This window comes from Hippoglossus hippoglossus, chromosome 10 (assembly GCF_009819705.1).
Source record: "Hippoglossus hippoglossus isolate fHipHip1 chromosome 10, fHipHip1.pri, whole genome shotgun sequence".
NCBI classification, from domain to species: Eukaryota; Metazoa; Chordata; class Actinopteri; order Pleuronectiformes; family Pleuronectidae; genus Hippoglossus; species Hippoglossus hippoglossus.
The window spans coordinates 14758933-14776237 of NC_047160.1; the positions used below are offsets into that span (position 1 = coordinate 14758933).

A 17305-nucleotide genomic window follows, 5' to 3' on the forward strand; every position below is an offset into this window, starting at 1 on the left:
TACAACGCGTAAAATAAATGATCTTTTTTCCTGGATCAACCCCCTGATCCGGAGCCACACCAACATTTTATGGGTTCTTTCTTTGGTTATGCCCCACCCCTCCACAAAATCGTGGAAAATGGTTGAATAATTTTTGTGTGATACTGCTGACAAATAAACTTTTCTCACTTTTTCTCTTTTCTCTCTTGTTCTCTTTCTTTGTCTCGCTTGTTTTTTTAATCTCTTTTCACACTTCTTCTTTCTCTCTCTTCCTATTTATCTATTTTCTTACTTGTTCTCTTTCTCTTTTCTCATTCACACACCCATTTACACAATGTCTGTCTACTTTGACAGATTGCTGATCATCTAAAACTGGATTTTAGAATATAGATTTTAGATTGAATACATCTTTGCAATATAATTCTATTGTTCTATTATTTTGCTGATTTGGGCGACAGAACTAGATTAAAAAGAAATTACAATCTGTTAAGAAAATATGTGAAAATCTGCTGACAGTCTCACAAAATGATGCTTGAATCAATCTATTGATCAATCTGCAGTTTATTTACAAAGACATTGACTTCAGTGTTTGATTAGAGGACTGTCACAAAATGTTTGTATGATGGCGCCATCGTGTGACCATTTTATAAAAACTGCATTAACTTGAAAAGTTTATTTTTGTAAGCTCAGATTGATGTATGAAAACATTTATTCATTCAGCATCTATATGATTATCCTAGACATACGAACAAAATAGCCAAAGATCTTTTCAGGTTTAAGAAGTGGAATATTTTCATCTCCGTCTAACTGAGCTGCATCACACTTGTTGCAGACTAAAGGCAAAGGCCAGGGAGAGCGTCACCGGGGACAATAGAAGCATCTGAATGTTAAATATTAAATTTAATTAAATATGATGATTTTCTTTGACTTAATGTGTCCAATTACTTTTGAATCTCCAAACAAATTATTTACAATAATCATTTTGGTATGGTATCAAGGTATTTTCCTCCGTTCATAATTTGAACTGAAGATTTTTCCATAACATAAAAATGCCACATGATTGCAAAACAAAAAGAGTCAATTCTGTGCTGCATTAGGTTTCTACGCACTGACAGTTAAAATAATCAGACATAAACGAAACTCGATTTATTTTTTCATTCAACATAAACACTGAGGTAATGAAGAGAGGCCACCAACCTTGTTGCACCTGATCCTCGTTCAGTCAATGTGTTGAGGTCTGACCTGTCAATCACCAACAGCTGTCCATTGTTAAGCTGGGATTGATCAGCAGCATTTATAAACCTGCACCTCCGTCTGCATGTTCAGTGTGAGCCTTCAACATGACGACTGCAAGGTTCTTCTTTGGGTAAGTTGATGTTCTTGTGTCACGGGCAATTTGTCTGTTTGGAAACTTGTGTTCATATGTTTGATTTTAAATCATTTCAGGGCTTCCCTCTGGGCTCTGTTGATTGTGGACATGTGCTGTGGCCCTGTCAAGAAAGGTAATCTCACAGTCTGGTTAAAACATTTACATGCTTCAGTAAAATTCACGTCTGAATAACGTCTCTTGTATTCAGGCTTTAATCCCGGTGCGTCCTTTAGCGGCAGTTCTATGTATCCAAGATCAGGCTCTAACCAGGGAGCGCCTTCCAGCCAGTATTCACCTGGACTCATGCCTGAGGGTGCTTATCCTGAGGCGCCTGAGCTGGCTGCATCTGCTGGCGCTGGTTCTTCTTCCAAACCTGTTAAGTCCAGGGGCAGTGCAGCGAGGCAGGGTCCTGCAGGCCCAGCACAGTCAGGAGCTGGATTTCAGTCTGGCTCAAAAGGTAGAAAATCGAATGCTTTAGAAAATATTTTTGTATCTACAACATTTAACTCTTGTTGTTAGTACCTTGTTTTTTTGGGTTTTGTTAACCATCAATAAATAGTATCCTGTAGAAATGTGCCCTGATGGGTGTTCAGTGACTAATTAGATTGAAGTTGTCATATGTTGCATTTGTCAAGTACAAATGATTTTGTCCAGACTCATTGGAGCCTCTGAATTTATCACTGCACACACCTTGTGCACAAGTTAATATTGGGTTGAGGCTCTAACTTCACTGTAACAGGTGGTTTTATTCCTTTGGTAGCATTTTGAATGAAGGACTTTGGTTACTTCTCTGTTGTGGAAATTCAGATTTTTAATCTGAAGCAGATCATTTGATCTTGCTCATATTTTATTTTTACTTCTCCTCAGAGAGCAAGTGGCTCATTGCACCTCCTATCCTCAGAGATGAGGAAACACCAGAAGTTGCATCCAGCAGTGAAGAGTATCTGAGTATCCCTCTTCCACCGGTGTACCAGGCAGGGGAGCTGTCCCATTACGAAAGGAACCTTGAGGGTGGCGAGTACGACTACGAGACTGCGGAACAAGGCTTCCTGCCACCACCTCGTTCAGAATCTGAGTATGCTTCCATGGTGCCTCCTCCTCTGGATGAATCTCTTGAAGGCTACGTCAGCCCACCTCGACCAGACTCTGGCCCTGCTGGACTCTGGCGCGTTTATCCTTACTACAACTACATGTTCCTGACCGGCCAATATCCAACAGGCACAGTCAGTTACTTCAGCGGCGGTTTAGAGCACGGAAGGGACAACTTCAAAGAGGCTCACTATGTGAGAGAATACCTTCCCTACCCTGCTCCCTCACAGCCAATCAACACTCCCAATGTTGAAGCTCCTGCAAATGGTGGTTCTAGACGTGGTGGTGGTGCAGCTGTCCAACCCATTTATTCACGTCGAACCGCCAGGCAACCAATTCTCCATGCAGGTGGTTATGGGAGCAATTCTAATGCAGCCAAGGTAAATTGATAAAAATCTGGCACAAAATATCTTTTTCTTTTTTACTTGTGCTAATGTTGACCTTGTCTTTCAGCATGACTAAGAGGTGGATCCCTCCAGCAGGATGTTTCAGAATTCAATAAAAGACCTTTTTCAAATACTTGCGTTTCATGCGTTTTTATTGACCTGTAAAGGACCTGTTCCACATGGTGGTGACAAATCAATCATGGGGAAAAGATTGCTTGAACATGCAGCATCCTATGCCCTTAATGTAAATCATGATGTGAAAAGCCACAAGTTTCCAAACTATTAAATTGCCATACCACATGCTCTTTAACCCCCTTCTGTCAACATGTTGACTCTGTTGACTTGTTTCTTTTATTTTTTTTTACACTATACATTTCAAATGAAATGGTGGCAAACACAATAACATGTATTAAGCTAACATTGCAGTAAAAAGACCAGTCTGGTTGATGTCATCAGAAAACCACTTGAACAATTCCTGTCAACTTGTGGGCTGGAGCTCTGTAGTGGGGGGGGGCAACGAGTCCTCAAATGAGTCAGTAAGAAATGACATAGCTCCACTTGAAGCCATGGTTTCATGGCCTCTTCTGTCTGGACAGGCAGAAGAGGAGACAAGGAAATACAATTGCAGTTATTTTTTTTACTTTAAAGCACTGATGCATCATCCTAGGGGTACCAATACCTCATTAAATCCCAGAAAGGTGTTAAATATGGGCCCTTTAAATGTTACAAGTGCAAAAAACTAGTGTAAGACTAATATCTGACATATCCAGTTGCTTTGAATCTAAAAACGCACTTGTAGCACATCTCACTGCAGAATGTTTAAATCTACAATCCCATTAGGGTCAAACTATCCCTTTTGAACTCAATGCCTCAGATACAAACATTTTACTCCTGGTGCAGTGGTCTTTTAGAGCGATACAGCAGATCACATTAAAGATACAGAATCAAACCCAAAAGCTGTGTGAATCATAACTGCAGTCAGAAGATCTGAGCTAACTTGAACACCTTTGGGTGAATTCGGTGCAATAAGTTACTATAGAACCTTGACCTCATGAGTTTGGGCCTTCTGTTATAGTCATACGGCCTACAGTTAATTTATATATACATACACTTTGCCATGAAACTAAGTTAATTATTTTATTTGTATAGCCCTTTTAACAATGCTCAAACTCTACATAGGATTAAAAAGATATAAGGTACGTGTCATCAAACTGCAACACATTATTATATTTTGGGTAAAAGTGTCAGATGAGCCTATTCATGAAATGTAATGCAATATTCACAGAATGTCGTTTCATCCCTTCAGTAGTGGTTCAAAGGCCTGTACAATCATTGGAGCTATTCTGAAAGCTTGTCTCGGCCCGACACCGTGATGACCGTTAATTGTTTTTTCCTTTAATGTGTCATGTATCCGTGTTCAGCCTCATGAACACAAATGAACTCTCGCCGGCCTACAGTGGGCTTAGACATGAGCCTTTCTGCACTGATGTATTTGCGTACCCGATGGTGACGAGTCTGACTCCAGATCAGAAGCTTGACAGTCCGAGTCCTGTCTGCGTCAAACAGTAACACTGATGTTTTGCTTTCAAAAAAAACATTTCGAAATCAAAATGGAAAACAGAATAATGAACACGAGTTCAAAGCCGTAGCCGCTGAAAGGTAAATGCATAAAGTTAACAGAAAACATACAAAGTTAAAAAAGCACTAAACTCACATCAGTTTAAAGTATATGGCTTCTATGCAGTGATTTGCTTTGTGGATCTGAACTGCATATTCCTGATTTGGATGGTTTGCTTTTCGGCTAAAAGGCCATTGTGCCTTCCAGATTTCGAATGGATGTGTGATAAATACTGTCCCCTGTGTTCTTTAAAGTTTGTCAACTTAGAACTCGCTAGATGATGATTTTTTAAGAGTGCTCTCTACCAGCACATGATCAGGGAAAATGTTCTGTGCAAGTAATATGTTCACTCTGTTTTGGAAGCTGCTTAATTTATGGCCTTTGCACATTTATTGCATACATTTAAAGTAACATGACGATATATCCAACATCAGACCTTGTGGCGCAACGGTAGCGCGTCTGACTCCAGATCAGAAGGCTGCGTGTTCAAATCACGTCAAGGTCAGCTGTGCTTTCAAATGCACGTGTCCATCTACAGCATCAGGTTTGACTTATTGATCAGTTGTGCTTTGGCAAATTAATGGGGATGTATAATAAAGCCTTTTCCACCACCACTAAGTCAAAACAACAATCCAGGAAATATCTTCCAACTGAAGATCTCATTGGTTCAATCTTTAATTCTGTTTTATATATTATCTTTGCACTTCCATTGTATCTAAATTAACATCAGTATTTGTTTTTACAGACCTTGTGGCGCAACGGTAGCGCGTCTGACTCCAGATCAGAAGGCTGCGTGTTCAAATCACGTCAAGGTCAAACAGATGTGTGGTAAACCTTGTCAATCTCGTGTTTCTAAGGTGAGAAGTCACTAAATGAGTTTCACTCACCCAAGATCTGCTCCAATTTCTGCAGAAGTGTGTTTTGATTAACTGTGAAAATCTTTTCTGCAAAGAACACATTGGTTCACTCTTATATATTGTTTTATTTATTTTACACTTCTATTGCATCCATTTAAAGTGGCATTATTGTCACTGGTCATAGACCTTGTGGTGCAACGGTAGTGCGTCTGACTCCAGATCAGAAGGCTGCGTGTTCAAATCACATCAAGGTCAAAAGGGTTTATTGCAGTCAATGTGTCCTTTGATGCTTCCAGGATATTACAGTCCCCAGTTCACCACCATGTAATCAAAACAGCACATCAGAAAATACCTTTTGTCTGAAGGAACTCAGTATTAAATCCGGTTTTATAATATCCCTCTAAACTAACATCACTGTATGTTTTTACAGACCTTGTGGTGAATTGGTAGTGTGTCTGAGTCCAGGACAGAAGGCTGTGAATTGAAATCATGTCACGTTTATTTGGAAATACCTCTGTCCTGTAAAAATGTCCAGGATATTTTAGTCACCAGTTCTCCACGAACATTTAGGGTGACATGCTAACGTGCATTCTCTGCCATCACTTAATCAAAACACCAATTCAAGAAATATCTTTATGTACAAAGAACACATTGGTTCACTCTTATATATATTGTTTTTTTGATGACCTTTGCACTTCTATTGCATCCATATAAAGTGACATTACTGTCTGAAACCACGGACTCCAGACTGACTCCAGATCAGAAGGCTGCGTGTTCAAATCACGTCAAAGTCAGCTGTGCTATCAAATGCACGTGTCCATCTACAGCATCAGGTGTGACTTATGTGCTTTGGCAAATTGATGGGGGTGTATAATAAAGCCTTTTCCACCACCACTAAGTCAAATCAACAATCCAGGAAATATCTTCCAACTGAAGATCTCATTGGTTCAATCTTTAATTCTGTTTTATAGATTATCTTTGCACTTCCATTGTATCTAAATTAACATCAGTATTTGTTTTCACAGACCTTGTGGCGCAATGGTAGCGTGTCTGATTCCAGATCAGAAGGCTGCGTGTTCAAATCACATCAAGGTCAAAAGGGTTTATTGCTGTTAATGTGTCCTTTGATGCTTTCCAGGATATCACAGTCCCCAGTTCCTTATTGATATGTAGGGTGGTGTGTTAGAGAGTGCTCTCCACCACCATGCAATTAAAACAATCAGTAAATATCTTTTGTCTGAAGAACTCAGCATTTAATCCGGTTTTATTGACGATGGTTGCACTTGTCTTGAATCCCTCTAAACTAACATCACTGTATGTTCTTACAGACCTTGTGGTGAATTGGTAGCATGTCTGACTCCAGGACAGAAGGCTGTGTGTTCAAATCATGTCACGTTTGTTTGGAAATACCTCTGTCCTGTAAAAATCTCCAGGATATTTTAGTCAGGGTGACATGTTAACGTACATTCTCTGCCATCACTTAATCAAAACACTAATTCAGGAAATATCTTTATGTACAAAGAACACATTGGTTCACTCTTATATCTTGTTTTAGTGATGACCTTTGCACTTCTCTTGCATCCCTCTAAAGTAGCATTACTGTCCAAGACCATAGACCTTGTGGCGCAACGGTAGCGCGTCTGACTCCAGATCAGAAGGCTGCGTGTTCAAATCACGTCAAGGTCAGCTGTGCTTTCAAATGCACGTGTCCATCTACAGCATCAGGTTTGACCTATAGAATGCTTGTTCTTTAGCAAATTTATGGGGATGTATAATAGAGCCTTCTCCAACACCACCTAATCATAACACCAACTCAGGAAATATCTTCCGACTGAAGAACTCATTGGTTCAATATTTAATTCTGTTTTATTGATGATATTTGCACTTCCATTGCATCTAAATTAACATCAGTATTTGTTTTTACAGACCTTGTGGCGCAATGGTAGCGCGTCTGACTCCAGATCAGAAGGCTGCGTGTTCAAATCACGTCAAGGTCAAACAGATGTGTGGTAAACCTTGTCAATCTCGTGTTTCTAAGGTGAGAAGTCACTAAATGACTTTCACTCACCCAAGATCTGCTCCAATTTCTGCAGAAGTGTGTTTTGATTAACTGTGAAAATCTTTTCTGCAAAGAACACATTGGTTCACTCTTATGTATTGTTTTATTTATTTTACACTTCTATTGCATCCATTTAAAGTGGCATTATTGACACTGGTCAAAGACCTTGTGGCGCAACGGTAGTGCGTCTGACTCCAGATCAGAAGGCTGCGTGTTCAAATCACATCGAGGTCAAAAGGGTTTATTGCAGTCAATGTGTCCTTTGATGCTTTCCAGGATATCACAGTCCCCAGTTCATTATTGATATGTAGGGTGGTGTGTTAGAGAGTGCTCTCCACCACCACCACCACCACGTAATCAAAACAGCACATCAGAAAATACCTTTTGTCTGAAGGAACTCAGTATTAAATCCGGTTTTATAATATCCCTCTAAACTAACATCACTGTATGTTTTTACAGGCCTTGTGGTGAATTGGTAGCGTGTCTGACTTCAGGACAGAAGGCTGTGAATTGAAATCATGTCACGTTTATTTGGAAATACCTCTGTCCTGTAAAAATGTCCAGGATATTTTAGTCACCAGTTCTCCACGAACATTTAGGGTGACATGCTAACGTGCATTTTCTGCCATCACTTAATCAAAACACCAATTCAAGAAATATCTTTATGTACAAAGAACACATTGGTTCACTCTTATATATATTGGTTTTTTTGATGACCTTTGCACTTCTATTGCATCCATATAAAGTGGCATTACTGTCTGAAACCACGGACCTTGTGGCGCAACGGTAGCGCGTCTGACTCCAGATCAGAAGGCTGCGTGTTCAAACCACGTCAAGGTCAGCTGTGCTTTCAAATGCAGATGTCCAAATTTATGGGGATGTATAATAGAGCCTTCTCCAACACCACCTAATCATAACACCAACTCAGGAAATATCTTCCGACTGAAGAACTCATTGTTTCAATATTTAATTCTGTTTTATTGATGATATTTGCACTTCCATTGCATCTAAATTAACATCAGTATTTGTTTTTACAGACCTTGTGGCGCAATGGTAGCGCGTCTGACTCCAGATCAGAAGGCTGCGTGTTCAAATCACGTCAAGGTCACCTGTGCTTTTAAATGCACGTGTTCATCCACAGCTTCAGGTGTGACTTATGTGCTTTGGCAAATTGATGGGGGTGTATAATAAAGCCTTCTCCAACACCACTTGGTCAAAACAACAATCCAGGAAATATCTTCCAACTGAAGATCTCATTGGTTCAATCTTTAATTCTGTTTTATAGATTATCTTTGCACTTCCATTGGATCTAAATTAACATCAGTCTTTGTTTTTACAGACCTTGTGGCGCAATGGTAGCGCATCTGACTCCAGATCAGAAGGCTGTGTGTTCAAACCACGTCAAGGTCAGCTGTGCTTTCAAATGCAGATGTCCACCTACAGCATCATGTGACCATTTTATAAAAACTGCATTAACTTCAAAAGTTTATTTATATTTAAATTTTTTTAAATAAGATAGACAATGAAATACTACAGCAGCGTTTGAAATCATTAAGTTAATTTGCTCATAAATTTAGCATGAGAAAACCCGTATTGAGGTATTTGTACTTGATGACTTCTATTTAATGCCACTTTAGACATTTAATGAATTATGCACTTTTTACTAAAGCTTCAGTTAAAGGTTACATTGCAGATTGGGAAAAGCAAAATGAAACATGGAGCTGGTTCTGTTATGGCTCAGGCCTGTATATGGCTGCCGGTGTAACTGGCACGTTGGCAATTACTGATGATTTTCACTGCTGATGGAAGCAACATGAGTTTTTCTAAGCTCAGATTGATGTATGAAAACATTTATTCATTCAGCATCTATATGATTATCCTAGACATACGAACAAAATAGCCAAAGATCTTTTCAGGTTTAAGAAGTGGAATATTTTCATCTCCGTCTAACTGAGCTGCATCACACTTGTTGCAGACTAAAGGCAAAGGCCAGGGAGAGCGTCACCGGGGACAATAGAAGCATCTGAATGTTAAATATTAAATTTAATTAAATATGATGATTTTCTTTGACTTAATGTGTCCAATTACTTTTGAATCTCCAAACAAATTATTTACAATAATCATTTTGGTATGGTATCAAGGTATTTTCCTCCGTTCATAATTTGAACTGAAGATTTTTCCATAACATAAAAATGCCACATGATTGCAAAACAAAAAGAGTCAATTCTGTGCTGCATTAGGTTTCTACGCACTGACAGTTAAAATAATCAGACATAAACGAAACTCGATTTATTTTTTCATTCAACATAAACACTGAGGTAATGAAGAGAGGCCACCAACCTTGTTGCACCTGATCCTCGTTCAGTCAATGTGTTGAGGTCTGACCTGTCAATCACCAACAGCTGTCCATTGTTAAGCTGGGATTGATCAGCAGCATTTATAAACCTGCACCTCCGTCTGCATGTTCAGTGTGAGCCTTCAACATGACGACTGCAATGTTCTTCTTTGGGTAAGTTGATGTTCTTGTGTCACGGGCAATTTGTCTGTTTGGAAACTTGTGTTCATATGTTTGATTTTAAATCATTTCAGGGCTTCCCTCTGGGCTCTGTTGATTGTGGACATGTGCTGTGGCCCTGTCAAGAAAGGTAATCTCACAGTCTGGTTAAAACATTTACATGCTTCAGTAAAATTCACGTCTGAATAACGTCTCTTGTATTCAGGCTTTAATCCCGGTGCGTCCTTTAGCGGCAGTTCTATGTATCCAAGATCAGGCTCTAACCAGGGAGCGCCTTCCAGCCAGTATTCACCTGGACTCATGCCTGAGGGTGCTTATCCTGAGGCGCCTGAGCTGGCTGCATCTGCTGGCGCTGGTTCTTCTTCCAAACCTGTTAAGTCCAGGGGCAGTGCAGCGAGGCAGGGTCCTGCAGGCCCAGCACAGTCAGGAGCTGGATTTCAATCTGGCTCAAAAGGTAGAAAATCGAATGCTTTAGAAAATATTTTTGTATCTACAACATTTAACTCTTGTTTACCTTGTTTTTTGGGGTTTTGTTAACCATCAATAAATAGTATCCTGTAGAAATGTGCCCTGATGGGTGTTCAGTGACTAATTAGATTGAAGTTGTCATATGTTGCATTTGTCAAGTACAAATGATTTTGTCCAGACTCATTGGAGCCTCTGAATTTATCACTGCACACACCTTGTGCACAAGTTAATATTGGGTTGAGGCTCTAACTTCACTGTAACAGGTGGTTTTATTCCTTTGGTAGCATTTTGAATGAAGGACTTTGGTTACTTCTCTGTTGTGGAAATTCAGATTTTTAATCTGAAGCAGATCATTTGATCTTGCTCATATTTTATTTTTACTTCTCCTCAGAGAGCAAGTGGCTCATTGCACCTCCTATCCTCAGAGATGAGGAAACACCAGAAGTTGCATCCAGCAGTGAAGAGTATCTGAGTATCCCTCTTCCACCGGTGTACCAGGCAGGGGAGCTGTCCCATTACGAAAGGAACCTTGAGGGTGGCGAGTACGACCACGAGACTGCGGAACAAGGCTTCCTGCCACCACCTCGTTCAGAATCTGAGTATGCTTCCATGGTGCATCCTCCTCTGGATGAATCTCTTGAAGGCTACGTCAGCCCACCTCGACCAGACTCTGGCCCTGCTGGACTCTGGCGCGTTTATCCTTACTACGACTACATGTTCCTGACCGGCCAATATCCAACAGGCACAGTCAGTTACTTCAGCGGCGGTTTAGAGCACGGAAGGGACGACTTCAAAGAGGCTCACTATGTGAGAGAATACCTTCCCTACCCTGCTCCCTCACAGCCAATCAACACTCCCAATGTTGAAGCTCCTGCAAATGGTGGTTCTAGACGTGGTGGTGCAGCTGTCCAACCCATTTATTCACGTCGAACCGCCAGGCAACCAATTCTCCATGCAGGTGGTTATGGGAGCAATTCTAATGCAGCCACGGTAAATTGATAAAAATCTGGCACAAAATATCTTTTTTCTTTTTTACTTGTGCTAATGTTGACCTTGTCTTTCAGCATGACTAAGAGGTGGATCCCTCCAGCAGGATGTTTCAGAATTCAATAAAAGACCTTTTTCAAATACTTGCGTTTCATGCGTTTTTATTGACCTGTAAAGGACCTGTTCCACATGGTGGTGACAAATCAATCATGGGGAAAAGATTGCTTGAACATGCAGCATCCTATGCCCTTAATGTAAATCATGATGTGAAAAGCCACAAGTTTCCAAACTATTAAATTGCTATATCTCATGCTCTTTAACCCCCTTCTGTCAACATGTTGACTCTGTTGACGTGTTTCTTTTATTTTATTTTTTTTTACAGTATACATTTTAAATGAAATGGTGGCAAACACAATGACATGTATTTAGCTAACATTGCAGTGAAAAGACTAGTCTGGTTGATGTCATCAGAAAACCACTTGAACAATTCCTGTCAACTTGTGGGCTGGAGCTCTGTAGTTTGGAAAAGCTCCAACTGCAGGTGAGGTGTGGGGGGCAACAAGTCAGTAAGAAATGACAAAGCTCCACTTGAAGCCATGGTTTCATGGCCTCTTCTGTCTGAAGAGGAGACAAGGAAATACAATTGCAGTTATTTTTTTACTTTAAAGCACTGATATATCATCCTAGGGGTACCAATACCTCATTAAATCCCAGAAAGGTGTTAAATATGGGCCCTTTAAATGTTACAGGAGTGCAAATAACTAGTGTAAAACTAATATCTGACATATCCAGTTGCTTTGAATTTAAAAATGCACTTGTAGCACATCTCAAAGCAGAATGTTTAATTCTACAATCCCATTAGGGTCAAACTATCCCTTTTGAACTCAATGCCTCAGATACAAACATTTTACTCCTGGTGCAGTGGTCTTCTAGAGCAGGGGTTCTCAAACTTTAGCAAGCTGGGCCCCCCCAAAGCTGGTTAGGGGTAGTTGGGGGGGGTGCTCCCGCCCGCCACCGCCACCCTCAACTACACCACCATAGATAGGTAGCATATTGTTATTGATAGGCCTGACATGTCAAGGTTAGGCTATTATTGTTAGGCCCATACAGACAATTATTATTCCTATTTTATTATGATTATGATCAGTAGTAGGCCTATTAGTAGGCTATTAATATTCGCAGCTATGTGAGCCTGCATGCTTTCTTATTATAGTAATCATAATTATCACAATCATAATTAATGATAATCGACTTTTTATATTATTACAATAAGTGTTATTATTGCTATCATTAGGATACTGTTATTATTATGGGCCTCTTGTGATCTTTAAAAAAAAATCTTGCAGGTCTGTCAATGTGAGACATGAGCCTGCTTTGCCTTGCAAAGGTCCTCAAATTTTGGGGCAATGTTTGACAAACATATCCTCAGGTCATCCTCGATCTGTGCGCGATTGCGATAATTAGTTTTGAGCGCAGTCAGTCTTGAAAAGCCTGCCTCGCACAAATAAGTCGACGCGAAAAGGAGGATCATTTTTAAGGCTATGTCGCAAAGCTGAGGGTATTCCGGCATCATTGCTACCCAGAATGACGAAAGAGGGGAGGTGGTAAACAGATGCTTTAGTCTGTCACTCTTCAGCTCAATAAGCTGCTCTTGCATGTCTATTGACAGCTCGTCTGCTGAGCAGAGAAATGGATCCCGAACCCAGGCGAATGAACGGTAGTCCTCTTTGAAATAGGACCCAAACTGATTCTTCAGCGCTGAAAGGTGATCAGCAGCTGATTGGAGGAGAGAGGAGAAATCAGTGCCACGTGCATCGGCAATGAAGTCTGCAAGGCTGGGAAACATGTCACAGTTTCCAGAACTGATGCGACCATGCCAGAGAGCAATTTTGTGCATGAAGGCATTCACTCTATCAGCGAGAAGCAGAACGTTAGATTCGCGGCCTTGCAAAGACAGGTTAAGGCCATTCAGCCAGTAAAAAATATCCACCAAATAGGAGAGAGAGGCAAGCCACATGGCATCATCCAGATGCTTCGCCAGATCTGTTTGACTTTCAGTCAAAAACAACTTTACCTCCTCTCGCAGCTCATACAGCCGTTGTAACACCCACCCCCTGGAGAGCCAGCGAACTTCAGTGTGCAGCAACAGCTGTTCGTGCCCTGACCCCATCTCCTGGCAGAGGACCCCAAACAAACGGGAGTTAAGTGGACGAGCTTTAATATGGTTAATTATTTTCACGGCCTGGTGAAGCACTGACTCGAAGAGCGGTGGCATTTTCTTGGCAGCAAGTGCCTCGTGATGGACCATGCAGTGTGTCCATTGCACAAGTGGAGCAACTTGCTGGACGCGAGCTACGAGGCCACGCTCACGCCCTGTCATCGACCGCGCTCCATCTGTGCAGAGGCCAATACACTTTCCCCAGCCCAAACCACTGTCTTGGATGAACGAGTCAAGGACATTAAAGATTGCCTCCCCTGTTGTACGGGTCTGAAGAGGCCGGCAAAACAGGATGTCCTCCTCAATTTCCTTTTCCCGCACATACCTGACGTAAGTGAGAAGCTGGGCCTGTCCAGCGATGTCAGTGGATTCGTCCAGCTGCAGTGCATAGTAAGGACTAATTTGAATGTAGTGTATTAGTTGCTCTTTGATATCACTAGACATTTCTGATATTCGGCGTGACACAGTGTCATTTGACATAGGTATTGCGCTGAGTTTAGCAGCTGCACTCTCTCCTATCATTATTTTACACATGTCTTGCGCGGCCGGCAAAATCAGTGTTTCGGCAATTGTATGGGGTTTGCCAAGCTTAGCAATTCTATGAGCAACTACATACGATGCCTCCAGACGCTGCTTGGAGACAGTGCTATGCTTGGAGATGGTGGTTCGTTGTTGCTGGAGGCCATCACGTTTACGTTTAAAGAAGTCCACAGGCTTCTCTTTCAAGTCAGGGTGTTTGGTGTCGAGGTGCCTTTTTAATTTGCATGGCTTCATGCTGTCATTTGCCAGCACCTCGGCACACAAAACACACTGAGGACGTTGCTCAGTCGTGCCAGTGACGGTGAAACCAAACTGCAAATAGCTCTCGTCATATTTGCGAAGCTTTGGCTTCTTCGCAACTGGCGCATCGGTTGCCTGACTTTTACGAATCAGAAACTTGTCAATAGTTGTGTTTGTTTGCTGATACAGTGTGTGTGAAGTTAATAAAGTTCTAATTGCAACGTCGTGGTCTTGTGAGTGTGTTTGTATGTGTGGCTGTGAGCGACTTGCACACGAATAATGAATAAGGCTGTGCTAGGCAATGGTTCCTAACAAAACGAACAGTACACAATGTAGACAGGGACAGCACAGAATAGTATTCAAGTGCTGGTGTTTTATTTGTTGCAACACGGTGGATGATTGAAGATGTAAAGGTAGGTGTTAAGGAGAAAAGGGCTAGCTGCAGTTGGAAGAAGTTAGCTAGCTAGAAGGCTAGCTCTTGGGGCTACGAGCTTTCTAAAAAGACTGTGGAGCAAATTACTCCTTAGATTAGGCTACGAATAGGCCTACTGCAAGTGCAGGAAGGTATTACTAAGGAAGGAGTGAGTCTTTAAAAAGACTGTTTATAAAGCAATGAATATCTGAATGATAGAAGAAACAAGAGCAATCGCACAAACTCTGCAGGGTGTCGTCTCAGTGAGGGTGAGCGCTGACCATGCCTGCGGTTACTTTTATACTCGGAAGCGTACGTGCAACTCGCGTTCAAATGATAACACTCCTCTTTTGATTGGTGGATCAGGAACGAAACAGTATTTGATTTGTTTGTGTCAGTCCAGCCCTTTGCATTTCGCCACTGAGGGAGCTTTCACTAACCAGTGACAGGTCGGCGGTCGTTTTAATTTATTTTATTTCATTTTATTTTTTTAAAAAATTTTTTATCCGTCTGTGACATCGCGCCCCCCCTGGAGAGTGTTCGCGCCCCCCCCAGTATTTGTTTTTACAGACCTTGTGGCGCAATGGTAGCGCGTCTGACTCCAGATCAGAAGGCTGCGTGTTCAAATCACGTCAAGGTCAAACAGATGTGTGGTAAACCTTGTCAATCTCGTGTTTCTAAGGTGAGAAGTCACTAAATGAGTTTCACTCACCCAAGATCTGCTCCAATTTCTGCAGAAGTGTGTTTTGATTAACTGTGAAAATCTTTTCTGCAAAGAACACATTGGTTCACTCTTATATATTGTTTTATTTATTTTACACTTCTATTGCATCCATTTAAAGTGGCATTATTGACACTGGTCAAAGACCTTGTGGCGCAACGGTAGTGCGTCTGACTCCAGATCAGAAGGCTACGTGTTCAAATCACATCAAGGTCAAAAGGGTTTATTGCAGTCAATGTGTCCTTTGATGCTTTCCAGGATATCACAGTCCCCAGTTCATTATTGATATGTAGGGTGGTGTGTTAGAGAGTGCTCTCCACCACCATGCAATTAAAACAATCACTAAATACCTTTTGTCTGAAGACCTCAGCATTTAATCCGGTTTTATTGACGATCTTTGCACTTGTCTTGAATCCCTCTAAACTAACATCACTGTATGTTTTTACAGACCTTGTGGTGAATTGGTAGCGTGTCTGACTCCAGATCAGAAGGCTGCGTGTTCAAATCACGTCAAGGTCAAAAGGGTTTATTGCAGTTAATGTGTCCTTTGATGTTTTCCAGGATATCACAGTCCCCAGTTCATTATTGATATGTAGGGTGGTGTGTTAGAGAGTGCTCTCCACCACCATGCAATTAAAACAATCAGTAAATATCTTTTGTCTGAAGAACTCAGCATTTAATCCGGTTTTATTGACGATGGTTGCACTTGTCTTGAATCCCTCTAAACTAACATCACTGTATGTTCTTACAGACCTTGTGGTGAATTGGTAGCATGTCTGACTCCAGGACAGAAGGCTGTGTGTTCAAATCATGTCACGTTTGTTTGGAAATACCTCTGTCCTGTAAAAATCTCCAGGATATTTTAGTCAGGGTGACATGTTAACGTACATTCTCTGCCATCACTTAATCAAAACACTAATTCAGGAAATATCTTTATGTACAAAGAACACATTGGTTCACTCTTATATCTTGTTTTAGTGATGACCTTTGCACTTCTCTTGCATCCCTCTAAAGTAGCATTACTGTCCAAGACCATAGACCTTGTGGCGCAACGGTAGCGCGTCTGACTCCAGATCAGAAGGCTGCGTGTTCAAATCACGTCAAGGTCAGCTGTGCTTTCAAATGCACGTGTCCATCTACAGCATCAGGTTTGACCTATAGAATGCTTGTTCTTTAGCAAATTTATGGGGATGTATAATAGAGCCTTCTCCAACACCACCTAATCATAACACCAACTCAGGAAATATCTTCCGACTGAAGAACTCATTGGTTCAATATTTAATTCTGTTTTATTGATGATATTTGCACTTCCATTGCATCTAAATTAACATCAGTATTTGTTTTTACAGACCTTGTGGCGCAATGGTAGCGCGTCTGACTCCAGATCAGAAGGCTGCGTGTTCAAATCACGTCAAGGTCAAACAGATGTGTGGTAAACCTTGTCAATCTCGTGTTTCTAAGGTGAGAAGTCACTAAATGACTTTCACTCACCCAAGATCTGCTCCAATTTCTGCAGAAGTGTGTTTTGATTAACTGTGAAAATCTTTTCTGCAAAGAACACATTGGTTCACTCTTATGTATTGTTTTATTTATTTTACACTTCTATTGCATCCATTTAAAGTGGCATTATTGACACTGGTCAAAGACCTTGTGGCGCAACGGTAGTGCGTCTGACTCCAGATCAGAAGGCTGCGTGTTCAAATCACATCGAGGTCAAAAGGGTTTATTGCAGTCAATGTGTCCTTTGATGCTTTCCAGGATATCACAGTCCCCAGTTCATTATTGATATGTAGGGTGGTGTGTTAGAGAGTGCTCTCCACCACCACCACCACCACGTAATCAAAACA

At 41.1% G+C, this 17305-nt stretch overlaps 1 protein-coding gene, 1 long non-coding RNA gene and 15 other non-coding genes across 17 annotated transcripts; 16 read left to right on the plus strand and 1 right to left on the minus strand.

Moving 5' to 3' along the window:
* Positions 1–2730: 2730 nt before the first annotated feature.
* Positions 2731–2959, plus strand: LOC117769331. The gene is made up of 2 exons (XR_004615192.1): positions 2731–2817; positions 2891–2959. It is a non-coding gene; the product is annotated as an uncharacterized LOC117769331 (long non-coding RNA).
* Positions 2960–4874: 1915 nt separating this feature from the next.
* trnaw-cca lies at positions 4875–4946 on the plus strand. The gene has a single exon. It is a non-coding gene; the product is annotated as a tRNA-Trp (tRNA).
* A 239-nt stretch (positions 4947–5185) lies between these two features.
* trnaw-cca lies at positions 5186–5257 on the plus strand. The gene has a single exon. It is a non-coding gene; the product is annotated as a tRNA-Trp (tRNA).
* A 1065-nt stretch (positions 5258–6322) lies between these two features.
* trnaw-cca lies at positions 6323–6394 on the plus strand. The gene has a single exon. It is a non-coding gene; the product is annotated as a tRNA-Trp (tRNA).
* A 518-nt stretch (positions 6395–6912) lies between these two features.
* trnaw-cca lies at positions 6913–6984 on the plus strand. The gene has a single exon. It is a non-coding gene; the product is annotated as a tRNA-Trp (tRNA).
* Positions 6985–7223: 239 nt separating this feature from the next.
* trnaw-cca lies at positions 7224–7295 on the plus strand. Its single transcript has one exon. It is a non-coding gene; the product is annotated as a tRNA-Trp (tRNA).
* Positions 7296–7519: 224 nt separating this feature from the next.
* Positions 7520–7591, plus strand: trnaw-cca. The gene has a single exon. It is a non-coding gene; the product is annotated as a tRNA-Trp (tRNA).
* A 535-nt stretch (positions 7592–8126) lies between these two features.
* trnaw-cca lies at positions 8127–8198 on the plus strand. The gene has a single exon. It is a non-coding gene; the product is annotated as a tRNA-Trp (tRNA).
* Positions 8199–8393: 195 nt separating this feature from the next.
* trnaw-cca lies at positions 8394–8465 on the plus strand. The gene has a single exon. It is a non-coding gene; the product is annotated as a tRNA-Trp (tRNA).
* A 230-nt stretch (positions 8466–8695) lies between these two features.
* On the plus strand, positions 8696–8767 carry trnaw-cca. The gene has a single exon. It is a non-coding gene; the product is annotated as a tRNA-Trp (tRNA).
* A 3911-nt stretch (positions 8768–12678) lies between these two features.
* On the minus strand, positions 12679–15284 carry LOC117769821 (zinc finger BED domain-containing protein 5-like). The gene is made up of 2 exons (XM_034598965.1): positions 15034–15284; positions 12679–14912 (listed from the first exon to the last, which is right to left on the minus strand). The coding sequence occupies exon 2, from the start codon at positions 14317–14319 to the stop codon at positions 12679–12681; it is 1641 nt and encodes a 546-aa protein (XP_034454856.1). The 5' UTR covers positions 14320–14912; positions 15034–15284.
* A 22-nt stretch (positions 15285–15306) lies between these two features.
* trnaw-cca lies at positions 15307–15378 on the plus strand. The gene has a single exon. It is a non-coding gene; the product is annotated as a tRNA-Trp (tRNA).
* A 224-nt stretch (positions 15379–15602) lies between these two features.
* trnaw-cca lies at positions 15603–15674 on the plus strand. The gene has a single exon. It is a non-coding gene; the product is annotated as a tRNA-Trp (tRNA).
* Positions 15675–15905: 231 nt separating this feature from the next.
* Positions 15906–15977, plus strand: trnaw-cca. Its single transcript has one exon. It is a non-coding gene; the product is annotated as a tRNA-Trp (tRNA).
* Positions 15978–16495: 518 nt separating this feature from the next.
* On the plus strand, positions 16496–16567 carry trnaw-cca. Its single transcript has one exon. It is a non-coding gene; the product is annotated as a tRNA-Trp (tRNA).
* Positions 16568–16806: 239 nt separating this feature from the next.
* trnaw-cca lies at positions 16807–16878 on the plus strand. Its single transcript has one exon. It is a non-coding gene; the product is annotated as a tRNA-Trp (tRNA).
* A 224-nt stretch (positions 16879–17102) lies between these two features.
* trnaw-cca lies at positions 17103–17174 on the plus strand. The gene has a single exon. It is a non-coding gene; the product is annotated as a tRNA-Trp (tRNA).
* Positions 17175–17305: the final 131 nt, after the last annotated feature.